This window comes from Ovis canadensis, chromosome 5 (assembly GCF_042477335.2).
Source record: "Ovis canadensis isolate MfBH-ARS-UI-01 breed Bighorn chromosome 5, ARS-UI_OviCan_v2, whole genome shotgun sequence".
NCBI classification, from domain to species: Eukaryota; Metazoa; Chordata; class Mammalia; order Artiodactyla; family Bovidae; genus Ovis; species Ovis canadensis.
In genome coordinates this window covers 21,238,910-21,265,076 of record NC_091249.1, presented here as the reverse complement: position 1 = coordinate 21,265,076, position 26,167 = coordinate 21,238,910, and the positions used below count along the sequence as shown (strand labels likewise).

The 26,167-nt window shown below is 51.1% G+C and overlaps 1 protein-coding gene across 1 annotated transcript; it reads left to right on the top strand.

Annotated features, from left to right (window-relative positions):
• Positions 1-7,628: 7,628 nt before the first annotated feature.
• KLF2 (KLF transcription factor 2) lies at positions 7,629-10,227 on the top strand. The gene is made up of 3 exons (XM_069589182.1): positions 7,629-8,017; positions 8,202-9,027; positions 9,547-10,227. The coding sequence occupies exons 1-3, from the start codon at positions 7,943-7,945 to the stop codon at positions 9,720-9,722; spliced, it is 1,077 nt and encodes a 358-aa protein (XP_069445283.1). The 5' UTR covers positions 7,629-7,942; the 3' UTR covers positions 9,723-10,227.
• Positions 10,228-26,167: the final 15,940 nt, after the last annotated feature.

Sequence of the window (26,167 nt, the reverse complement as noted above, 5' to 3'; positions counted from 1 at the left end):
CCTGTCCATCACCAACTCCCAGACTTTACTCAAACTCATGTCCATTGAGTCAGTGATGCCATCCAACCATCTCATCCTCTGTCATCCCCTTCTCCTCCCACCTTCAATCTTTCCCAGCATCAAGGTCTTTTCAAATGAGTTAGCTCTTCCCATCAGGTGGGCAAAGTATTTCAGTTTCAGCTTCAACATCAGTCCTTCCAATGAACACCCAGGACTGATCTCCTTTAGGATGGACTGGTTGGATCTCCTTGCCGTCCAAGGGACTCTCAAGAGTCTTCTCCAACACCACAGTTCAAAAGCATCAATTCTTTGGCGCTCAGCCTTCTTCACAGTCCAACTCTCACATCCATACATGACCACTGGAAAAACCATAGCCTTGACTAGACGGACCTTTGTTTGCAAAGTAATGTCTCTGCTTTTTAATATGCTACCTAGGTTGGTCATAACTTTCCTTCCAAGGAGTAAGTGTCTTTTAATTTCATGGCAGCAGTCACCATTTGCAGTAATTTTGGAGCCCCCCAAAATAAAGTCTGTCACTGTTTCCACTGTTTCCCATATGCAGAGTACATCATGTGAAATGCTGGGCTGGGTGAAGCACAAGCTGGAATCAAGATTGCCCAGAGAAATATCAATAACCTCATATATGCAGATGACACCACCCTAATGGTAGAAAGCGAACAGGAATTAAAGAGCCTCTTTGATGAAGGTGAAAAAGGATAGGAAAAAAGCTGGCATTCAAAAATGCAACATTCAAAAACTGAAGATCATGGCTTCCATTCCCATCACTTCATGGAAAACAGATGGGGAAACAATGGAAATGGTGACAGACTCCATTTTCTTGGGCTCCAAAGTCACTGCAGATGGTGACTGAAGCCATGAAATTAAAAGACGTTTACTCCTTTTCTAGGAAGAAAAGATATGACAAATCTAGACAGCATATTAAAAAGCAGAGACATTAATTTGTCTGCAAAAGTATAGTCAAAGCTATGGTTTTCCCAGTAGTCATGTATGGATGTGAGATCTGGTCAATAAAAAGGCTGAGCACTGAAGAATTGATGCTTTCGAACTATGGTGCTGGAGAAGACTCTTGAGAGCCCCTTGACAGCAAGGAGATCAAATCAGTCCATCCTAAAGGAAATCAACCTTGAATATTCATTGAAAGGACTGATGCTGAAGCTGAAGCTCTAATAATTTTGCCACCTGATGTGAAGAGCCAACTCACTGGAAAAGACCCTGATGCTGGGAAAGATTGAAGGTAGGAGAAGGGGATGACAGAGGACGAGTTGGCTGGATGGCCTCACTGACTCAATGGACATGAGTTTGAACAAGCTCTGGGAGATAGTGAAGAACAAGGAAGCCTGGTGTGCTACAGCCCATGCAAAGAGTAGGACACAATTGAGCAACTGAACAACAAAATGCTGACAAGGATGTGGAGCAACCAAAATTCTCATTCATTCCTTGCTGATGGAAAAGCAAATGGTACAGCTACTTTGGAAGGCAATTTGGTGTCTTACACCACGCTAAATATAGTCTTATCCTGCAATCCATCAGTTGTGTTCCTAGATATTTATCCAATTAATTTGAAAACTTATCCAGGCAAAACACGCACATGAAACTATATAGCAGCCATAATCAATGCCTAGTCAATTGCAACTATACTGCCCCAAACTGGAAGCAACCAAGATGTCCTTCAAAGGTGAACAGACGGACTTCCCTGGTGGTCCGGTGGCTAAGACTCCACCATCCCAATGCAGGGGGCCTGGGTGTGCTCCCTAATCAGGGAACCAAATCTTGCAAGCCACAACTAAAGATCCCACATGTTGCAACTATGACCTGGTGCAGCCAAATAAATACATAAAAATAAATATTTAAGAAGTAATTTACTACTATCATTATAAAAAAAATAGGTGAATGGATGTGAAAGTTGCTCAGTCATGTCCAACTCTCTGCGACCCCATAGACTGTAGCCCGCCAGGCTCCTCTGTGCATGGGGATTCTCCAGGCAAGAATATTGGTGTGGGTTGCCAAGCCCTCCTCCAGGGGATCTTCCTGACCCAAGAATCAAACTGGGGTCTCCCACAGATTGTTTACCATGAATGGATAAACTGTGGTGTATCCATATCATGGATGGTATGGATATAACTGAACTATTATCACAATGGAGTACTATTCCTTGATACAAAGAAATGAGCTATCACGCCACCAAAAGACATGGAAGAATCTTAAATGCATACTGCTGAGTGAAAGAAACCAGTGTGAAAAAGATACATGCATTGTGATTCCAACTGTATGACATTCCAAGAAAGGCAAAACTATAGAAGCTAACCCAGGATGTAGTGGGGGGAGGGAGGGATCTTTAGGGCAGTAAAGTGGAGTCGCCATCATGGTCAACAAAAGAGTCCAAAATGCAGTACTTGGATGCAATCTCAAAAACGACAGAATGACCTCTGTTCGTTTCCAAGGCAAACCATTCATGGTAATCAAAGCCTATGCCCCAACCAGTAACGCTGAAGAAGTTGAAATTGAACGGTTCTATGAAGACCTACAAGACCTTTTAGAACTAACACCCAAAAAAGATGTCCTTGTCATTATAGGGGACTAGAATGCAAAAGCAGGAAGTCAAGAAACACCTGGAGTAACAGGCAAATTTGGCCTTGGGGTACGGAATGAAGCAGGGCAAAGGCTAATAGAGTTTTGCCAAGAGAACGCACTGGTCATAGCAAACACCCTCTTCCAACAACACAAGAGAAGACTCTACACATGGACATCACCAGATGGTCAATACCAAAATCAGATTGATTATATTCTTTGCAGCCAAAGATGGAGAAGCTCTATACAGTCAGCAAAAACAAGACCAGGAGCTGACTGTGGCTCAGATCATGAACTCCTTATTGCCAAATTCAGACTTAAATTGAAGAGAGTAAGGAAAACCACTAGACCATTCAAGTATGACCTAAATCAAATCCTTTATGATTATACAGTGGAAGTGAGAAATAGATTTAAGGGACTAGATCTGATAGACAGAGTGCCTGATGAACTATGGACGGAGGTTCGTGACATTGTACAGGAGACAGGGATCAAGACCATCCCCAAGAAAAAGAAATGCAAAAAAGCAAAATGGCTGTCTGAGGAGGCCTTACAAAATAGCTGTGAAAAGAAGAGAAGTGAAAAGCAAAGGAGAAAAGGAAAGATATAAGCATCTGAATGCAGAGTTCCAAAGAATAGCAAGGAGAGAGAAGAAAGACTTCCTCAGAGATCATTGTAAAGAAATAGAGGAAAACAATAGAATGGGAAAGACTAGAGATCTCTTCAAGAAAATTAGAGATACCAAGGGAACATTTCATACAAAGATGGGCTCAATAAAGGAGAGAAATGGTATGGACCTAACAGAAGCAGAAGATATTAAGAAGAGGTGGCAAGAATACACAGAAGAACTGTACAAAAAAGATCTTCATGACCCAGATAATCATGATGATGTGATCACTAATCTAGAGCCAGACGTGAAGTCAAGTGGGCCTTAGAGTCCGACGAACTACAAACAAAGCTAGTGGAGGTGATGGAATTCCAGTTGAGCTATTTCAAATCCTGAAAGATGATGCTGTGAAAGTGCTGCACTCAATATGCCAGCAAATTTGGAAAACTCAGCAGTGGCCACAGGACTGGAAAAGGTCAGTTTTCATTCCAATCCCAAAGAAAGGCAGTGCCAAAGAATGCTCAAACTACCACACAATTGCACTCATCTCACACACTAGTAAAGTAATGCTCAGAATTCTCCAAGCCAGGCTTCAGCAATACATGAACTGTGAACTTCCAGATGTTCAAGCTGGTTTTAGAAAAGGCAGAGGAACCAGAGATCAAATTGCCAACATCTGCTGGATCATCAAAAAAGCAAGAGAGTTCCGGAAAGACATCTATTTCTGCTTTATTGACTATGCCAAAGTCTTTGACTGTGTGGATCACAAGAAATTATGGAAAATTCTTCAAGAGATGGGAATACCAGACCACCTGACCTGTCTCTTGAGAAACCTATATGCAGTTCAGGAAGCAACAGTTAGAACTGGACATGGAACAACAGACTGGTTCCAAATAGGAAAAGGAGTATGTCAAGGCTGTAAATTGTCACCCTGCTTATTTAACTTCTATGCAGAGTACATCATGAGAAACGCTGGGCTGGATCAAGCACAAGCTGGAATCAAGATTGCTAGGAGAAATAGCAATCACCTCAGATATGGAGATGACACCACCCTTATGGCAGAAAGTGAAGAGGAACTAAAAAGCCTCCTGATGAAAGTGAAAGAGGAGAGTGAAAAAGTTGGCTTAAAGCTCAACATTCAGAAAACGAAGATCATGGCATCTGGTCCCATCACTTCATGGGAAATAGATGGGAAAACAGTGGAAACAGTGTCAGACATTAGTTTGGGGGTTCCAAAATCACTGCAGATGGTGACTGCAGCCATGAAATTAAAAGACGCTTACTCCTTGGAAGAAAAGTTATCCCGTGGTGGATTTATGTCAATGTATGGCAAAACCAATACAGTATTGTAAAGTAAAATAAAGTAAAAATAAAAATTAAAAAAAAAAAAGAAAAGTTATGACCAACCTAGATAGCATATTCAAAAGCAGAGACATTACTTTGCCAACAAAGGTCCGTCTAGACAAGGCTATGGTTTTTCCTGTGGTCATGTATGGATGTGAGAGTTGGACTGTGAAGAAAGCTGAGCGCCGAAGAATTGATGCTTTTGAACTGTGGTGTTGGAGAAGACTCTTGATAGTCCCTTGGACGGCAAGGAGATTCAACCAGTCCATCCTGAAGGAGATCAGCCCTGGGATTACTTTGTAAGGAATGATGCTGAAGCTGAAACTCCAGTACTTTGGCCACCTCATGCGAAGAGTTGACTCATTGGAAAAGACCCTGATGCTGGGAGGGATTGGGGGCAGGAGGAGAAGGGGACGACAGAGGATGAGATGGCTGGATGGCATCACTGACTTGATGGATGTGAGTCTGAGTGAACTCTGGGAGTTGGTGATGGACAGGGAAGCCTGGCGTGCTGCGATTCATGGGGTCGCCAAGAGTCAGACACGACTGAGCGACTGAACTGAACTGAATTGAACACTGTTGTATATGATACTATAACAGTAGATACATGTCACTATGCATTTGTTGCAACCCAGAGAGTGTCCAACACAAGAGTGAACCCTAAGGTAAACTGCAGGCTTGAGTTAATAACATTGTATTGACATTGGCTCAATAACGATGTATCGATATGTAACAAACATATCTAACGCAAGGTGTTAATAACAGGGGAAGCTGTAATGGGAGGATATATGGGGACTCTTTGCACTTTCTGCTCATTTTTTCTGTAAACCTGACACTCCTCTATAAAAATAAAGTTCATTCGTTAAGGCAGGAGGGGGTGGGAGATGAGCCAGAGCCCAGCAAGCGGAAAGTGAGAGGACTGAAGGCTTAGTGGAAGGCACAGGGAGTACCAAAGCCTGGGGGGCAGGGGCAAGGTAACGTGCTTGGTGTGTTTAGAACCTGCAGGGAATCAAGAGTAGGGAAGGAACAGGGATGGGCTGGAGAGAGCTGTAGGACCTCTCTGAGGGGGAGGATGACCCAGGGGCCATTTGAGCCAAGGTCTGCAATTGCCTGAGAATCACACAACCTGGGAAACAAATTCGCTTCCCTTCGACTTCCGCTCATTATCGTCTGGGGAAACTGAGGCCCAGAGCATGTCAGTGAGCAAAGCAATCAGCCCTTCAGGTAAGGTCACAGGATCTCATCAACACTTCCACCAAAGGAGAAGCATCTGCAGGACTCTTACAATATCCCTGTGAGGGTAAGGCATTATTATATTCTGTGAGCTCAGAGAGCAAAGCTACTTGTTCGAGGTCACACAGGGAGTGGTCAGTGGCTGGCTGACCCTCCACCATCACAGTGGCTGGCTGCAGGAAGCATGTTGGAGCTCAACTTGAAGTCATGAACTGTGATGGACGGAAAGCACCTCTGGGTGCCCCACAGCTGGCAAACAGGGCTTATCAACAAGTGTTTGCCTAATCCACAATCTGATGAATCACAATAGGATGGCACACCCCTGAGGCTCCTTCCAGCTGGGAGGATCCAGGACTGTGGACCCCAAAGAGGGTCTCTTGGCATCTGTGGGATGGCAAGGGGGTCCCCCTGCAGTGGCCCTGGCTTTAGGGGGGTCCAGATGCTATCTGTGACAAAGTCTCCTGACCCCAGGGAAGGTTTCCAGGTTAGGAGCTGCCTGCACCCCTCCCCGCCTAGCTGCGGGACGCTACCTGATCATGGACACCTCCAAGCCTGAATGTGAGTGCTGGTATCAAGAGGCCAAGGCTGGATACCGGCTCCAGGTTACACCATGAGATACTCTCCCTTTGATACCCACTTGGCTCCCCTTCCCCCTACATCTTGACTCACACATCTCCTCTTGGGTGAGGTTCAAAATTCCACACATTCTCTCTCTCCCCATCTCACACACACTCACGACCTATCTCCAGCCCCTGCTGCTGCTGCTGCTGCTGCTAAGTCGCTTCAGTCGTGTCCGACTCTGCGCGACCCCATAGACGGCAGCCTACCAGGCTCCTCCATCCTTGGGATTCTCCAGGCAATAACGCTGGAGTGGGTTGCCATTTCCTTCTCCAATGCATGAAAGTGAAAAGTGAAAGTGAAGTCGCTCAGTCGTGTCAGACTCTTAGCGACCCCATGGACTGCAGCCCACCAGGCTCCTCCGTCCATGGGAGTTTCCAGGCAAGAGTACTGGAGTGGGGTGCCATTGCCTTCTCCGGCCCCTGCTTTCCCCTAAATAGCTGTTCATTTGACATCTCCTCCCCACCCCCCACCCCTCATTACAGTGAAAGCCTCGAAGGCAGGGATTTGTCTGCCTGTTGGCAAATGCGTTTCCAGTGCCCACAGAGAACAGCACACAGTAACAGCAGAAGGGACAGTCCCTTCCTGGCAGGTCCTCAAGCATGGTGTGAGGCACCTAGGGGGCCGTGTTTAAGAGGCTCCCAGCGGAGGTTTGTTGCCACCGGCCCCGCTGTTCTGGGTCTATATTGTCAGATTCCTTGTCTTGAGTCTCTTCACTTACATGAGTCAGAAAAGGCACCAAGCCTGTGGACAGCTGTCAGACCTCAAGCCTCTCCCAGCACGTTCGGAATCTCAGTTTCCCCTCCCTGAAGGGCTTCCTTGAGACGGAGCGTCTCAAAAACTTAACACTTCTTGGTATCATCATGCGAGCAGAGTGGTGGACCTAGCAGTAGATCAGGGCTTGGTGGGTCCCAAGGAAATGAGTCGCTGAGTCTCTCCATCCATCATGAGTCCAGGGAACACCACCCTGAGCTCGCCGGACCCGTTACCCCCATCCATCAAGGATTTGGGGGACCCTTCTGTGACTGCGGGGCCCATTTCCCCATCGGTCAGGGATCCTGGTCCATTCACAGTCCCGGGTCCCCGACGCTATTCCCCGCTCCGGGTCCTCCCTGTCCTCACGCAGGCGGGAGCCCACGAAGGGACAGCGGGGATCCCTGGGCGTCACGCTGCTGTTGTGCGGCGTGTGTTGACGCCGTCGCCTGGGAGACGGGCGGGGGCGGGCCCGGGGGGGGGCGCGGCCTGGCTGTTGGCGCTCGGGGCCGAGCCGGCCGTGCAGGGCCCTGGCGGCCTCAGTGGCCACGGCCGCCGCCGCCGCCCGCCGGCTTATATACCGCGGCTAAATTTAGGCTGCGCCCGGAGCTCGTCCCCATCCGGGACGCGTTTCCGCCGCCGCCGCCTTGGCCCGGCCCCCGCGCGCGCCGCGCCTATAAGGCTTGGGCGGGCCCGGCCGCGGCCCGCAGAGCAGTCCCCGCCCGCCCGCGCCCCGACCAGCCCGGCTTCGGGCAGCCTCTCACCGGTGTCCCGAGTCCGCGTCAGCCCCAGGTCCCAGCCATGGCGCTGAGCGAGCCCATCCTCCCGTCCTTCTCCACTTTCGCTAACCCGTGCCGGGAGCGCGGCCTGCAGGAGGTGAGGGCGGCAGGGACCGCGGGCGGCGGGGGCGGCTGGCTCAGGGTAGCAGAACGTGGGCTGCGGGGTAGGAGAACGCAGGCGGCAGGCACGGCGGGCTCAGGGTAATGGAAGGCGGGTAGCGGGCCGCGATCCCCGCCCCACCGCGCGCTCACTCCCGCGCCTATCGCCCTGTCACCCGCAGCGCTGGCCGCGCACCGAGCCCGAGGCAGGCGGCACCGACGACGACCTCAACAACGTGTTGGACTTCATCCTGTCCATGGGGCTGGACGGCCTGGGAGCTGAGTCCGCCCCGGAGCCCCCGCCGCCCCCGCCGCCCCCGCCGCCCGCGTTCTACTACCCGGACCCCGGCGCGCCGCCTCCCTATGGCGCCCCCGCGGGCGGTTTGGTGTCCGAGCTGCTGCGGCCCGAACTGGACGTGCCACCGGGACCCGCGCTGCACGGTCGCTTTCTGCTGGCGCCGCCGGGCCGCCTAGTGAAGGCTGAGCCCCCCGAGGCGGACGGTGGCGGCGGCGGCTACGGCTGCCCGCCCGGCCTGGCCCGCGGACCACGGGGCCTCAAGCGCGAAGGCGCCCCGGGCCCGGCAGCCGCGTGCATGCGAGGCCCCGGGGGCCGGCCCCCGCCACCGGCCGACACGCCACCTCTCAGCCCTGATGGCCCCGCGCGCCTGCCTGCACCCGGCCCGCGCGCCCCCTTCCCGCCTCCCTTCGGCGGCCCGGGCTTCGGCGCGCCCGGGCCCGGCCTGCATTACGCGCCGTCCGCGCCCGCCGCCTTCGGTCTCTTTGACGACGCGGCGGCCGCCGCGGCGGCTCTGGGTTTGGCGCCACCCGCCGCCCGAGGTCTCCTCACGCCGCCTGCGTCTCCGCTGGAGCTGCTGGAGGCCAAGCCCAAGCGCGGCCGCCGGTCCTGGCCGCGGAAACGCACGGCCACGCACACCTGCAGCTACGCGGGCTGCGGCAAGACCTACACCAAGAGCTCGCACCTCAAGGCGCACCTGCGCACGCATACAGGTGGGCGCCGAGCACGGGCTGGGAACCACTGCGGGGGCGCGCTAGCGGAAGGGCGTGCTTAGGAACCCCCAGAGGGCGTAGCGCCAGGGTTGGGCAGGGGGCGAGGTCTTAGAAAGCCCCCTGGGGGCGTGGTTCGGGAACCCGGGGCGTGAGTGCGCCCCTAGGATCCTCCTGGGAGCGTGGCTCGGGACTTTGGGCAGGGGTGAGCACTTAGGAAACCTAGGGGGACCCTGTGTCTCGGACTGTTGCGGAGAGAGTGCAGGCTTAGGGGCCCCCTGGGGGCGTGGCTCTAGACACCGAGGAGCGTCCGGACAGGGTGCGCCTCGGCCACCCGGGGAGTGAGGATCGCGAGACCGGGGAGTGAGGGATCCTGTGCCTAGGATGCCTACGGGTTCAAAAAGTAGCCGGGAGCACTTCGGAGAGCTGGTTAAGGGTAGGATGTGCGCACCCGAGTAGCCACTAAGCAGCGGGGTGAGTACCGGAGGAAAACTAAGACCCGCTCTCGCCCTCTCCCTGCAGGCGAGAAGCCCTACCACTGCAACTGGGAAGGCTGCGGCTGGAAGTTCGCGCGATCGGACGAGCTCACGCGCCACTACCGCAAGCACACGGGCCACCGGCCCTTCCAGTGCCACCTGTGCGACCGTGCCTTCTCGCGCTCCGACCACCTGGCGCTGCACATGAAGCGGCACATGTAGCCCGGACGCCCCCCACCCCCACCCGCGCGCGGCCGTGGCGGGTCCCACGCGCCGGGCACGGCCCCCTTCCAAACTGTGACTGGTATTTATTGGACCCAGAGGACCGGGGCCGGGCACAGCGTGGCCACCGAGGGGGCGCCCCTCCCCTACCGCCCCCCCCCCCACGATGCCCGACCCCCAGCAGAGACTGAAGGCCCGGTGGGAGAAGACCACGATCCTCCTTGACGAGTTTTGTTTTCAAAATGGTGCAATAATTAAGCGTCGTCTTCCCCCAGCCCCACCGGGTCTACACTAGAGGACCGAGGCTTGATGCCTTGTGAAAAATAACGCGTTAACTTGTACTGTGCAACGTTTTTTATAATATTGTACATAGAAACTGTGACATATTGTATTATTGTAAATAAGACAAGTGGGCATTTTGACTACCTAGTAGAACATTTTTATAAGATTTTGCTGTGTTTTTTTTTAATTAAAAAAAAAGTTTTGCATCGTTTGAAAAAAACAATCACAGCTCTGGTCCTGCCTCTTGGATAACTGGGGGCTTGGGACACTTGGGAGGGGTGAGAGGATGTGGGGACAGGCAGCTTAGATGGAGGACAGCCTGGCAGAGTCTGGGTGAGGGGGGGGGTCCTGCCCCAGCTAGCACCCAGGGTTGCCAGTTGCAGCCCCCAGCTGCCAGGAACCTGTGGGTTTTTCTATAAATTTAAACACTACATTTTAGGACTGAAGGAGCTATTTTAAGGTTGTTCCCTGAACCATAAATTGCCTGCTTTTCCCTAGAGCTGGAGAAACTGCTTGCTAGTCCCACTGACGTGGCCTTCTCTAGGCTGAAAAAAAGTCTTACCTCTTTTTGGAAGCTTCTGAGGTTTTAGCCAAACTTTTGTAAAGCACAGACTTTTTTTTTTTTTTTGGAAGGGGTAAAATGCTGAGTTTCTGACCTGCATTGCCTTTCACTGGTCTTGCCTTTTAGCAGATTTTTTTTTTTTTTAAGATGAGTTCCCCATCCTGTTAGAAAAAAAAAAGGAAATCCATATTTGAGGGTCATGAATGGTGAGTATTCTTTTCCAGAGGAGAAAACAAGAGGCCCAGAGAGGTAGCTATGGAACAGTGATGTCAAGGTGTCAGCCTGGTCTGTCTGCTTCCCAAGGGTCCCCAGATCCCACTAGAGGGATTTCTGTAACAAGCCACCTGCTGCTGGTGTTGGAGGGTTAGAAGACCCTCCCCTGCAGCCCTTGTGTGACAACAGTCACATCAGAGCCCCAGCCTTGACGGTTGGAGGTGTCCACTCCAGAAGTCTACCTCGTGAGCAAGACAGGATCCCCACACAGCCCCCTGGATGCCTCAGATCAGGCACGGAGGTACTGCTCCCTGCCAGGATCCCCCCCCTCTTCCCCCTTCTCGGAGCCCTGGGTGGGTAACTATGGCCACTAACAATTGCACAAGTTGTTTGCAGAAAGTGAAAATAGCTTGTAAGCAGTGCCTGTTTTAAAAACACTCTTGCCCTGTTGCGACAGAGGCTGGGATTTCCTCCCTCCCTCCCTCTCTTCATCCTTCCTACCACTACCCCCCCGCCTCCCTGCCTCCCCAGCAGCCCTGGAAACAGCTGAGAGTGTTTGGCAATCCACAAAAAGCAGAAATGGAAGATGACAATCTGATTCATCTTTCTTGAGTCAATAGCCTGGACCCACTTCCGCTAGCGATGCAGGGCATGCGAGTGTACGTGTGTGAGCCTCTGTATCCTCTCTCTGCAGCTTTTGAAAAAAAATAAAACGATTCCAGAGCAGAGCACGGCCCCCTCCATCTCTGGAAACACCCCCTCTTAGCTTGGAACTGGTTTCCGAGGCAATAGGAGTAGAAGAATGACTTGAAAGAGATTTTAAGTAATTTTTGGTAGGGTCTTCTGATCTTCCTCATTGAGTTTTGGGATAAAACCATTTTTCTCACTGGCTTGAAAACACCTCCCAAAGGCCTCTGGCTCCAATGAGAGGCTACTTGTGAAGGGACTGACGCTGCTGAAGTTTCTGTTTCCTGAGTACCTCTGACTGAGACAATAGAAAGTGTCAGGCTCCTACACAGCTGTACCTTTCGGCAAGAGACACGGGCCTGCAAAGAGCTGGCTCGCACTGATTAATGCAGAAACCCTCGCTTATTGTTTTCTCTGCCCCTCTCTGAAACCCAAAGCTTGACTTATGCCTAACATCTTTCAGATGAGCGGTTCTCAGCCAGTGGCAACCCGGTCTCGAGATATTTGGGGTTGCCACAACTGGGGGATGCCGCTTGCATTGAGTGGGCGGGAGCCGGGGATGCTACAGAAGCACTGTAGCAGACACAAGGCCGTTCCCTCCTCGGAGTCATTCGGTCCCCGTGTCATTAGTGTCGCAGTTGAAACGCTCAGGTTCCTAAACAATCTTCATTCATCACTTTTACTAGCGAGGAGGGGGCTCCATCTCAGGGAGCAAGCTTCCATGACAGATGATGCTACCCAGAGAAAAATATGAATAAAACTTCACTGCTGGGCCCCATCTCCATCCCTGTAAGAAGATGCAGAACACTTTTCCTTCCTGGTGTCCACTTGAGAAAATACAAAGTATTAAACCAGAAAAAAAAAAATACTTTTGCCCTTCATTCTATAACCCAGTTCCCATCAAAGGTTTTTTGGAGAAAGGGATTGCTGGTCAGTGGTTGTTTTCACATGGCTGTGACTATCACTGTATCTTTTGTTTTTTGTTTTGTTTTTTTTTCCAGGAAAGATTATAACTATTTTTCCATCTATTTTCCTCCATGATATGGTTTTATCATCATTTTAGTTGGCTGCATAATATTCCATTTAGATGGGCCAGGAGTTGCTTATGCAGACAAGCACTGGGCATCTGTAAATACATGCTGGGCCATATTTCAGATTGTCCTCCTAGGGCTGAAAAAGATAACGGTTTTGGAGGGCTTTGGGTATTGTCCAAAATGCTCTCCCAAGAGTGACTCCAGTGATGGGCAAAAGATATAGGAGCTGTTTTTCTCTCAGGAGTTTCCTGTATGTCAGGGAGGCCCAGGCATCCCGCAGAATGATGTGGTGCGAAATGGGGGCAGGGAGAGCCTTCAGAGGAGGAGGTGAGTCCCAGTATACGCCTGACTCAGCTCTCTACCCCATCAGCAAAGCTGAGCTAGCACCCAGATTCAGCCACACCCTACAGAGTTTCAAGGCGACAGGTCAGTGATGAATGGTTCCCAGAGGCACCAGCCCGAGGCAGGTGCCTGGACTCATGCTGAGCAGGTGTGTGACAAGCTCAGGGTTTCTCAACCCCATCACCATCACCACTGGGGCCGGATCATTCTCAGTGGTGGGGATGAGGTCAGTGTGTGTGCCTTTCAAGTCTTTCTCCCCCCAGCCACTTCTTTTCATGTCTCTAGATACAGAAACAGACAGATAGATGGATGTGATGGACGGAGAGATGATAGATCGATAGATAGATGATAGATGGATAGATATGATGGATAAATGAACGGACAGACAACTGGATGGATGGATGCATATATAGATATGATGGATGATTGTGGATGAGTGTATGGATAGAGAGATGATAGATATGGTGGGTGGATGGATAGATGATGGTTAGATATAATGAATGGACGGATGCATAGTTGAATAGTGGATGGATAGATAGATGATGGATGGATAGATGACTGGATAGAGGGATGGATATATAGCTGGATGATGGATAGATAAGTATGATGGATGGATGCATAGACGATAGAATGATATGAAGGATGCATAGACAGCTGATAATCTTTCTCTCAATCTCTCTTCCTTTCCTTCTCTCCACCTCTGTTGCATTCTTTCTCTCTCTCTCTCAATCTGTCTCTCTCCTCCACTCATTCATTCCGCAAATCCTCCCAATGCCTCAGTCCTGAGCAGAGTTCTGGGGAAGCAGAAGTGATTCAGCCTCGCCTCATCACCCAGAGCCAGGATCCACAAGTGTTTGTTGAATGACTAAGGCAGTGAGAACTTGAGCTGAGCGCCTGGCTGGGGCAGGTGCTTTTATCCCTTAACACAGATTCTCTCTTTCAACCTTCCCACTAAGCTGTGGTGTGTAGGGGCAGAGAATAGCCACCCCCATCTTCCAAATGTGGATAGTGGGTGCCAAGAGAGGAAGGCTAGCCCCTAGCCCAGTGCAGGGGTAGGTGGTGGAAGCTGGGCTCAAACCCAGGTTGGCCCAATCTTGAGATCACAGCTCCTACCCACACCTGGAAACACCTACATGCTAAACTGCTTCAAACTCACCCTCTTTTCTTCCTGCACACTACCTGGCAGGCCTGGAAACCTCCAGTGAGTCCTTGAGAGGCTTCCCTCTGAATATCCTGGAAAACTCATCTTCCGGAAAATCTTGGGCAAAGAGGAGCAGGCTCAGGAAACATAGGTGTCTGGTGGAAGGGAGCTTAACTGGGTGGATGGAGTTCCCTGAGATGTTGCAATAAAAAGCAAAAGAAGGGAACTTATCTGGTGGTCCAGTGATTAAAAATCTGCCTGCCAACGCAAGAGTCACAAATTCAGTCCCTGATCTGGGAAGATCCTATGTGCCATGGGGCAACTAAGCCCGTGCCCTACAACTACTGAGCTTGCACTCTAAAGCCTGCAAGCTCCAACCTCTGAGGGCTCTGTGCCCTAGAGCCCATACTCCGAAACAAGAGAAGCCACCACAATGAGAAGACCACACACTGCAACTAGAGATTAGCCCCCAGCTTGCCGCAACTAGAGAAGGTGCACAGGCCACGGCAAAGCCCCCGTGCAGCCGAAACACAAACCAGCTAGGGCACTGGACCCAGTGGCTCCTCTACGTGGACCACGTACTGGGGACAATTTCATCTCCCCAGTAAAAGCAGATGGTATCATATAGCAGGTCATTATCATTCTAGAATAAATCCAAAGATTTCACTGTGGTCTGTGGGGCCCCACCTCCTTCTGCCCAGCTCTCTTTCACGCCTACGTGCTCAGCCACACTGTTCTCCTTACTGTCTACCAGACATGTTCCTCTTCAGTCCTGCCTCAGGGCCTTCGCACCTGCTGTTCTCCAGACAGGAAATGTTGTTCCCTGCTTTCTTCCCATAGCCACTAGTAGCAGCCAAGCCAAGCTATACTGGGGGAATCTTTGAGGCCTCAAAGCCAACCACCACCGGATCTTCAGGGGAAAGGCAGGAGGCCACCAGACAAGGGGCGGGGGCCCCACTGACTCTCACCAGACACCAGGTGAAAGAAGCTGGCCCTGGAATCTCAGGTCCCAACACCTCTGCTTCTCGAGCTGAACCAGGGGAAAGCACCTCAAAGGCATCCTCTCCCTGTCCTTGTAGAAGAGGAAACTGAGGCCCAGAGGTGTTTCCCAGAGTCATTCATTGGTGCTAAGACTCCCACTCTGAAGGCAGGGGTTTTCCCTTCACTGTGCACCTTCAGAAGGCCAGGTTCACTCTGGTTCATGAGAGAGGCAGAGGGAGGAGGCAAACCTCAATGCCCCATCCTCCACCCATTTTAATTCTTCTTCTAGAAGAGAGAGAGAAGGCAGGGGCAGGGTCACATTTATGGCCACACGCGGCTCTGCGAATAAACAGACATGCCTTCCAGACCTGCCTCAGGGCCTTTGCACCTGCCGTTCATGCAGCTGGAAATGCTAGCCAGCTGCTCCTTGCCCTTCCAGGCCCTGTCCTTCCAGCTAACCTTACACACTCTCTGGGATGGAGGAGTCAATGGATCCTCCTACTTGGCCACACTTGGTGACTTCTTTCAAATGACTAGGCTCCTCCAGGCCTGACTGCACGTTGGCCAATGTTACCCAAATAGGTGGAACGGGGGCAGGCAGGGCAGATGAACTCTTTGGTGTGCCAGGGAGGTGAGCAGTGCATGGGGAGGCTCAGAGAAGACAGGAGCCCGCCTGAGGCCGCACAGCAGGAAAAGACAGGGTTTCTCGAGTGCTGTCTCCCTACATCCTCACCCAGAGTCCCCAGGGCTGACCCAGTGGCCGTCCAGTCCCACACGGCTCTGCACCCCTGCCCCACTGGTCTCCTCCATGGATCCCTGAGCCTATGCTGGGCTTCTCGGAGGACATAGCTGATTCAGCCTTGTGGGACCACCACTGATCCTGCCTCCAATGCTAGGGCTCATGGATTGACCCACCTGGAAGGCAGAGGGGTGGAGGGAGGTCCCACCTAGGGAGCTTTCAAGAGGGAGAAGGTGGATCTGGCTGGAACCCACAGGAGGAGGCAGAGATGAGTCCAGGATGCAGGACTGAAGGGCAGTGGGAGCCACAGAAGGATGCAGGCCAGGGTGACCACCAGCCCATGTCCCTCAAGCCCATTAACATGGTTCCTGTGCCATGACCCCTTTTCTCTCTGAGGCCACGCACCCTCGCCTACTCTTCTCTTGGTTCCCTTAGTATTTTTCACCCCAAACCCTGGAGGCTGGTTCTGACTGGGGGGCTCCCTGGGTGGGACCTTGGCTGAGACCAACCATGAGAAGTAAGCTCACTGTTCTAGGGAGAATGGAGACAGGGACTCTGACAAGACCCTGCTTCAGGACTGAGTACCATATCCACCCTCTGTCTTCTCCATTTTCTCATCTTCCTCCCGTCCATCTCTTGTTTTCTTTCTTTTTTCACTGTCATAAAATGCAAGACTCTAGAAAGTCCCTTGGACAGCAAGGAGATCAAACCAGTCAATCCTAAAGGAAATCAACCCTAAATATTCCTTGGAAGGACTGACGCTGAAGCTGAAGTACCACCTGAGGTGAAGAGCCGACTCATTGGAAAAGACCGTGATGCTGGGAAAGACTGAGGGCAGGAGAAGGGGACGACAGAGGATGAGATGGTTGGATGGCATCACCGACTCGATGGACATGAGTTTGAGCAAACTCTAGGAGATGGTGAAGGACAGGCGTCCATGGGATCACAAAGAGTCGAACACAACCAAGCAACTGAACAACAACAAAAAACACACATAACAAAACTAACCCTTTTCTAAAGATTTTTTTTTTTAATGTGGACCATGTTTAAAGTCTTTACTGAATTTGTTACAATTCTGTGTGTGTGTGTGTGTGTATGCGCGCCCACTCTCAAACCCGGGCCTCCTGCATTGCAGGCCGATTCTTCACCATCTCAGCCCCCATGGAAGCCCTGTTACAATATTGCTCCCTTTTATGTTTTGGTCTTACGGCTGCATGGCAGGTAGGATCTTAGCTCTCCGTCCAGGGATCAAACCTGCCCCCCGTGCATCTGAGGGCAAAGTCTTAACCACTGGATGGACTCCCAGGGAAGTCCCCAAATCAACCATTTTAACCAGTATTAAGTGTACATGTGGGTCTGCGGCATTAAGTACACTCAGACTGTGGTTCAGCCACTATCACCATCCATCTCCAGAAATTTTTCATCTTCCCCAAGTGAACCTCTGGCCCCATTCAACACAAACTCCCCAGCTGCGAGCCCAGGCCCTGGGACCCGTCACTCTACCTCCTGTCTCTACGAATCTGACTACTTTAGGGACCTCGTGGGAGTGGGGTCACACCCCATTTGTCCTTTTGCGGCTGCATCCTGTCCTCGAGGTTTATCCATGCTGTCACGTATTTCAGAATTTCCCTCCTGTTTACGGCTGAGTAATATTCCTTCGTGTGGATAGCCCACATTTGTTTATCTTTTCATCCGCTGCTGGACGCTTGGGCTGCTCTCTCGTTTTGACTGCTGTGGGTAAAGCTGCCGTGAACAAGGCTGTGCACACATGTCTTTGAGGCTCTGCTTTCAGCTCTTCGGCCATTGACCCAGAAGTAGAATCCTGGATCTCTTGTTTTCTTTTGAAAGCTTTATTCACCGCCTCTCGGAAACTCAGATGTGTTTTCCTTTTCTGAGAAGCTTGCCCAGGCCCAGCTGCAAATCGCTCAGGACTCCCATCTCACATCAACACCAGCTCACCACCGTCAGCTCCAACCAGCCACAGTCTGCGCCTCGGTTTCCTCCTCTGTAAAATGGGGGCAACAGCAGAGGGGAGGGGAGCACTGCCAGTGGCCTGGCTTTGGGGTGGTCCGGAAATTGGGTTTTCGCAGCAGCACAGGCTGTGCAGAGACGCTGAGGCTCCCAGGGAACTGGACTGGCCTGCGGTCGAGGTGCCACTCACACCCGGCACGCCCGCCTGCCCGCTCAGCCTACAAGATGCTCTACCAGGCGCAGAAGGCCCAGGACAGCCTTCTCGAGAAGGTACACAGACGCCTGGAGGCCAGACTGTGAGACCCTCCACCAGGCCAGGGCCTGAGCTAGGCCAGCATCATCTGCCTTCACGCCAGAGCAGCAGAGGCCACTCAGTGGGATCGGCCGGCCAGACCTCCTGCTTCCCTTGGCTGCCCTGAGTCACAAGAGCTAGATACACAGGCCAAGTGCCTGCCAATGGCCCTTGCTTCCCAGGACCTGCTCTGTTTTAACCTAGATCAACGTGAACAGAACATGTTATTGACACACCTTTCTATTCTTCTCTCCCCTCCACCACTGTTTTTTTTTTTTTTTCTTCAGTAGAGGAAGTCTGGAAACCAATTAGGCTTTCCTGATGGCTCGTGGTAAAGAATCTGCCTGCAATGCAGGAGACGTGGGTTTGATCCCTGGGTCAGGGAGATCCCCTGGAGGAGGAAATGGCAACCCACTCCAGTATTCTGGCCTTGGAAATGTCATGAACAAAGGAGTCTGGCAGGCTATAGTCCACGGGGTCGCAGAGTCAGACATGACTGAACACACAGGCATGGAAACCAACAAGACTGAACAGACGTGTCTAGAATACTCCACCCAAAGGCGGCAGAATACACATGAACATTCCCCAGGATGGGCCACCAACCAACCTCAACAAATTGAAGAGGCTTGAGATAATACCAAGTATGTTCTCCGACCACAGTGGAATGAAATTAGAAACCCCAAACACGAGAAAGCTGGCAACCTTGGAGATACGTGGAACTGAAGTAACGATAGTACAGAGAGACCTGCTTCAAGACAGAGTCAGCAAATCAGAGGTGGGAGATTCGTTGCAGGCGCCTGAGCTCCAAGGCTGGGAGGCAGGACGCGCATCCGGCTTTGCTTGGGGGACTGTGTGGACCCGGGGCTCATCTGCAGATCTGGTGGGGGTGGGATCTGTGAAGTCTCTGGTGTCCCCAGGGGATTTCTTGTGGTTCCAAAAGGGGTGTGGCTTATAGAATGGGAGCCCATCCTGCTGCACATGAGTGACCCCCAAACCCCCAAGGGCAGCTCCTCATGGCTCCAGTGGGATTTACATGGGGGTTGCTTCTGAGAGTATCCCCCCGCCATCCAGACACGCCTCTCTCTTGCCTGTTGAGAACATGCTGAAAACACTCTGCATTCCAGTCTTTAACAGTCAGCAGCCTCTCTCCTCTGAACCTCTGCTTCTTCCTTGTCACCCTTCACCTTTCATGTTAATCTCTGTCTCCCCACCACTCCGACTCACCCTGGCTCCTCCCCAACCCCACATCATTGCAGAGACTGTTCCTGATGCCCAAAAGCCCTTTCCATGCATCCATGGAAACCTTAGTCCATCCTTCAAGGCCTAGCTCAAGCATCACCTCCTCCAGGAAGTCTGCCCTGATTCCCCCAGCAAACTCTCTTCTTCCCACCATGCAGGCCTGACCTCACTGGGGTGGAGACACCTGCATGGATACCTGGCACCCTCATCCAGTGAGGTCTGAGCAGCCAGGAGTGAGGGGTGCTACCTACATGGCAGGGGAGGGGGGCAGTTGAGAAGTCAGTACCCATGAGTGGGCCTAGCACTTGTGTTCCCAGGTCCTCATATGCAACCAAATCCCAAATTCAGGCCCTCCTGGGATGACAGGATTTCTGATCAACTCCAGGAGTTTGTGCTAAAGCTAATGCGGGGTTGTGTGCAGCAGGCAGTGTAGACAGGACTTGGGAGTCTGGTGGCCCAGGTCCCCAGCTCTGACACTGGTCTTCTGGCTGTGGCCCCAGGCAACTGCTCAGTCTCTGAGAGTGACAGCTTCCATCTGGGCTGGTCAGAAAAGTAAATTAAAGTCAGGTTCCTTCCCCCACACTATGGGAGCTCAGCCTCCCCTCTCTCCTCCCCCTCCGTTCCTCCAGGAGAAGCTGAATCTCATCTGGGGGGTGCTCAGGCAGGGCTCGGAAGTTGACATCTGCGCCGCGCTCTGGGGACCGGCTCAGCCATACTTTGAGGCGTGCGGCTATAAACTGTCACAGCCATTCAGGAAATAGTTCTGCGCCCGCCGAGTGCCAGATGCTCTTCGCTGTTCATGAGGTTGCCGTCTGGCCTTCTCCAGCACATCTGGATTGCTCTCCACCTCCAACACCCCTGATTTCAACCTTGACCCCGAGTTGGCCTTTTGGGGACTGTCCCAAGACCGAAAGACACACTCCTTGGCTAACCCCCCACTGTCTGTGGCCTCGGGGGTTCTATGATATTTCAAAGCAAGGAGAGAAACCAGGATCAGGAGTCCAGCCAGCCCCATTTTTCACTTGGCTTTAAAATGTGCCCAGAGGCGCCAATCCCAGCTCTCGGGAGCAGAATTCTCCACATTCCCAGTGTGTTTCCGTTGAACCCCAAACCTCAAATACATCCTGATGTCTCATTTCCTCAGTGCAACACGGGGTGACTTAGGCCAGCTCACTGGGGGCTTGTCAGTTCGTTTTGAGTCACACTGAAGTTTGTCAAAGGAAGGGTTTCTCATCTCAGAAGTTGGCGCCTGTTCCATCAAGCACGGCTGGTTCCCACCAACCCTCTGCCTGCATCTGCGCTGTTCATCGCAGGAGCCTGTGGCCGGCTTGGCCCCGCCTGCTGAAATCTGAGCCCCTGCTGACTCAGAGGGGCAGCCCCAGCAACCAGGCAGGGGCTTGGGTCATCGGCCAGGTGTGAGCTGAGCTCCTGGCTTCACTATTGTCAATCTGTGACTCCCAGGACCCCCTTTCCTCCACTGTCAAAAGAAGGACCTTAGCATGTGTCTTGGTGGCTGCTGTCCAATGGCTGGGGTCTGTGCTATGCCTGGCACACAGTAGGTGCTCAATGAGGAACTCGTTATTAAGTGCAAAGTGAAACTGTTAGTCACTCAGTCATGTCCACCTCTTTGCGATCCCATGGACTGAAGCCCACCAGGCTCCTCTGTCCATGGAATACTCCAGGCAAGAATACTGGAGTGGATAGCCATTCCCTTCTCCAGGGATCTTCCTGACCCAGGGATCGAACCTGAGTCTCCTACTTCGCAAGCATATTGTTTGCCGTCTATGCCACCAGGGAAGCCCTCATTAGTAAGAGAGAGACAGGGAAATCTCTGGCTGGCCAGTGGTTAGGATTCTGCATTTTCACTGCTGAGGGCCCCAGTTCAATCCCTGGTCAGAGAATAAGATCTTGCAAGATGCATAGTGCAACCGAAACAAAAAAGAGAGAGAGACATACACACACAGTGGAACTTCAGAGCAACAAGCTGTCTCTTGCTGCTGAATCCTGCTGGCCCCTGGGAGCTGGAACTGGAAGTGAGGGGACTGCCGTGTCTCGGGACAGACCTGATAGCATCGACGACTGTCGGCCTCTGAGCTGACTTCTGCATGAGAAAGTCAGGAGGCCAGTGGAAATGCCCAAGGAGAGCGTCAGTTTGGGTGACCTCGCACTCCAGTGTAAGCATGGATCTCAAGGATGTCTTTTTGAGTGGGAGGGGCTCCTGAAAGATTTTTGCCTGGAAGAAAAGTTTTGGCAATTATTTCCATTACTGCTGTTGCTGTTGTTGGCTTGTCTGTTTAAGAAACAACTGGGATGTTCATGAGCTTCCCTGATGGCTCAGATGGTAAAGAACCCGCTTGCAATCCAGGACACCCAGGTTCGATCCCTGGGTTGGGAAGATCCCCTGGAGGAAGGTATGGCAACCTAGCCCACCATTGCAGCAGCATTCATAATAGCCAAAAAGTAGGAGGAAGCCAAGTGGCCATCAAATAATGAATAAATAGGGAACTTCCCTAGTGGCCCCTGGGCTTCCCTGATGGCCCAGCAGCAAAGAATCTGCCTTCAGTGTGGGAGACAGCCAGGAAGGAAGGACGCTTGAGAAGGAAACGGCAACCCACTCTAGTATTCTTGCCTGGGAAACCCCATGGACTGGTGGGTTACAGTCTATGGGATCCCAAGAATCAGAGATGACTTACTGACTCAACCAGCAGTGGTCCAGTGGTTAAGACTTTGTATTTTCAATGCAAGGGGCATGGGTTTAACCCCTGATTGGGGAACTAAGATCCCTCAGGCCACACAGCGCAGCCAAGAAGTTTTTTTTAAAAAAGAAGAAAACAAAATGTGGCCCATCTACAAAATGGAATGTTACTCAGCTATGAAAAGGAAGACCGGACACGTGCTCCAACAGAGTGAAACTCAAAGACATCAGGCTGAGAGAGGAAAGCCAGAAAAGAAAGGCCACCTAATACATGATCCCATGTATCTGAAATGTCCAGAACAGGCGAATCCATGGACTCAGAAAGAAGATCAGCGGTTGTCAGGGGCTGGGGAGGGGAAGTGGGGAGTTCTGCTAATGGAGACAGGATTTTTTGTGGGGGATGATAGAAACGTTCTGGAACTAGAAGTGGTGGCCACACAGAATGATGAACACACTAAATGCCACTGAATTATACATCTTCAAGGAGTAATTTCACTTTATGTGGATCTCACCGCGATAAAAACAAAACAATTTTTAAAAAGAAACAATTGGGAATAGAGACTTCCGTTGTAAAATGTTGCTGTTTTGAATGAAATTCTTTTCATGCATGGAAATGTAAAATAAAGTCTCATCAAGGTACGCACGGATAACAAAATATGGTACATACACACGGGGCAAACAGTGTCTACAGTGTACACTCATCTGTACGACGGAATATTACTCAGCCTTAAAAAGAAGGACATTCTGACACACACCACGACGTGGATGGACCTTGAGGACATTCTGTCGAGTAGGGTAAGCCAATCACAGAAGGACAAGTACTGCTCGATTCCATTTGTATGAGGTCCCCAGAGGAGTCACCACCAGGAAGCAGAAGGGTGGGTGCCAGGGGCTGCGGGAGAGGCGTGGAAGTCAGTGCTCAGCGGGGACAGAGTTTCAGTTGGGGAAGATGAAAAAACTGTGGCGACGGTTGAACAACAATGTGAAGGAATTTAATGCCACTAAACTCTACACTTGAAATCGGCTAAGATGGTGAATTTTAAGTTATGTGTATCTTACCCGCAATTTAATACAGAAGCAAATAGGTAGGAAAATCAGAGTAATAACAGAACTGACCTGTAGCCTCTTGGTCCCACAAACAGTAATTTGGCATCTCTTTTGCTAACAGTATTACATTAGCAACAGACACACAGAAAGGGTGAAAATTCAAACCCTCTTTTTTATTTTCATTAGGTAATTCTATATGGAATTCTAATTCATTGTAGAATTGGCTAATGGCTACAGTCCATGGGGTTGTAAAGAGTCGGACGTGACTGAAGCAACTTAGCATGCTCGCGCACCAGGGTTCCTAGGAGAAAGTCACAGATGACAGACAGTAGGAAAGGGTGTCCAGGACTCAGGGCTTGAACAGACTAACCCCAGCCTCTTGGGTGGCAACAGGAAGGTGATTTGGTGAGAACAGGCTCTGCTGTCATTTAACCAACTCCAAGTGGGAGGAATTTTCTAGATCCAGGGTCACAGACGCCACAGGTGAAGGCAGGACCCAGACGAGAGTAGCTCCCTGAGTCTCACTGGCTGACTTCAGCCCTTCAGATGCCTTGCAAAATCTCCCATCTGTCCAGGGCCCCTGAAGCCCCCAAGAAAGTACACAAGCCCAGGGGACCCCTCAGTCTGTTTTGAGGGGAGGTGACTCAGCCCATGACTGATGGAAAACGCCTGCTTGTTTGCTCAGCCACGCTTCCGAAGAATTTTAGTTCAGGGAATACACATGGCAGTGACCTAGGGTTTGGGGGACAGTGTCAGCAAGACAATGTGTGCAAAAACAGGGTTCAAAGGGGCTGGTGTGGATGTGAGAGAGGAAGTCAGGGACAGAGAAAAAGAACTGCTCGAAAACAAAAGGAGACTCACCGACTTAGAGAACTTAAGGTTGCTGGGGGGGGGGAGGACTAGGGAAGGGATAGTTAGGGAGTGTGGATGTGACAGGCACACACTGCTGTATTTAAAATGGATAACCCACAAGGTCCTATAGCACAGGGAACTCTGCTCAATGTTATATGACAGCTTGGATGGGAAGGGAGATTGAGGGAGTACATGTTTGGCTGAGTCCCTTCACTGTTCACCTGAAACTACCACAACGTAATCAGCTACACCTCAATACAAAATAAAAGTATAAAAAAGAAATTGCTGGAAATGTAACAAATGCCCCTGAAGACACACTACCTCCCAAATGCCACATGCAGGGACCTCTCCCAAGCCAGGACACAGGCGTGGGGAACAGAGATGCTGCTGTCCTGGGCAACACAGTCTGTGTCCCCGCTTCCACCCTCCCAGCTGCAGATCAGGCTCCTGTCACTTCCTCCATCAAAGGAACCACCTTCCTGGACTCGGTCAATGCTTGAGAGAGAGAGAGGGCATCTGGGAAAAGCTTACAACTCAAGAAAGCGGGATGAAGAATGGAAAACGGGAGAACTCTCTCCCCCTGTTGTTGTGCAGCCACTGAATCATGTCCGACTCTTTGTGACCCCATGGACTGCAGCACACCAGGCCTCCCTGTCCCTCACTATACCCTGGAGTTTGCTCAAACTCATGCGAGTCAGGGACGCCTTCCAACCGTCTAGTCCTCTGCTGCCCCCTTCTCCTTCTGCGTTCAACCCTGGCAGATCTCTTTCCTTCCTGGGAGGGCCAGGCAGGGGAGGTGAAGTAAGCCTTGCAGGTCAGAGAACTGTGACACAGGAGACAGAACGATGGCTCTGTGGCCTCAAACAAGGGTCCTGAGAGAACTGGTCCTCGGGAAGGCTGAGCATCCCTGGAATTCTTCCTGGGCTGCAAGTGATCTGCTCTGTGGGAATGTCTCAGTCAAGGGCTCATGCATTCCAACTACCCAGGTTTAAGTGCAGGAGCTTTCTATACAAGAATGCCAAGCCATTTCCAGTAAAGTCTCATCATCGGCTATAAAAATAACCACGGTTGAAGTGGTGACAAGCTCACGATACCGTCCTATGGTGCCACAGATGGGCCGCGGCATCTGGTCCCCCTGAGTAGAAAGCCTCTGGATTAATGATACCATCTTGGTTTCGGATAAGACTGCCGTTTTCCTGAATGGTGGCTGACAATGGAGTTGGTGTGTACAGGGTGTTCAGTACACTTGAGCCCCCCTCTCTCCCAAGACCACAGAATCATACAGAAAGTTAATGGCAGGGCTGGTCTTCCTGTCTTCTTCAACCCTATATGAGTTCTTTTAGAACAAGACTCCTGTAATAAGGAATAATAAAGTAGCTTATTTTTAATATGGACAGAGCTACCTCTCAGCCTGTTCCTGGGTAGTAGAACGAGGATATATACACCTACTCTCAAAATGCAAAGCAATCACATCGAAGTAGCCACAGCTTTAATAATAACCATGTGGATCAGTAATAACAAAACCCGCTACTACTGGCTGGGGGGAGGGGGGAATTGGGAGCTGTTGTTGTTCCATGGGTACGTACAGAGTTTCAGTTTTGCAAGATGAAAAGGTTCTAGAGAGCTATTGCACACAAAGTCGGTGTACTTCACACTACTGAACCGTACACTTGAAAGGGGTTGAGATGGTAAATTGCATGTTACATGTTTTTTTTTTTCCAAACCACAATTCGTAATAAAAAATAAAACACACAACAACTACTACTGTTCTGACTACCTTGAGCATCTAGAAGGTTCTAGATTCTCACTACAGCCTATGGATTCTGCTGTGGATTCTCACAACAGCCCCGAGAGGTAGGTGTTATCATCGCCACTTTACAGATGAGGAAAAATGGCTGCAGAGGTCAAACTGGCTTCCCAGGCTCATCCTGCTACGGGAGCTGGATTTACACCAAGTCAGTGTGACTCCAAGGCTGTGTCCTCTGCAACACACCCGTGGCCTCTGCACAGCTTCACATCTTCTGTGGTCTCCCTCAGAGAAGAGAAACTGTGGGACTCTTATCCCAGGATCTAGAACCGGAAAGGAATCAGAGTTCTGGTCTACCACATCGCTCTCTTAGACCCAGGATCTCTACTTCCTTTAAAAAGCATGTTTACTGTGGAACAATGGCTACATCTTGTCTTGGGTCTTTTTTTGGCTCTTGGATTGGAAACTCTGTCCTTTGTCTTTAGTACAAAGAAACAGTATTCATAGCAGACCACTATCTCAAAAGTCCTTATGCTTCTGGTCTTTGGGAAGGCCTCCCTCTCCCCTTGGTGAAGTTAGTGTAGGAGAAAAACCGTTGGCAATTCAGTATTGCTCACTTAG

Bases quoted from the DNA above. Each gene is read 5' to 3' on its own strand.
- KLF2 (XM_069589182.1), top strand. From the start codon at position 7,943: ATGGCGCTGAGCGAGCCCATCCTCCCGTCCTTCTCCACTTTCGCTAAC. The intron at 8,018-8,201 runs GTGAGGGCGGCA...TGTCACCCGCAG, and splicing joins GGGAGCGCGGCCTGCAGGAG to CGCTGGCCGCGCACCGAGCC. The intron at 9,028-9,546 runs GTGGGCGCCGAG...CTCTCCCTGCAG, and splicing joins GCACCTGCGCACGCATACAG to GCGAGAAGCCCTACCACTGC.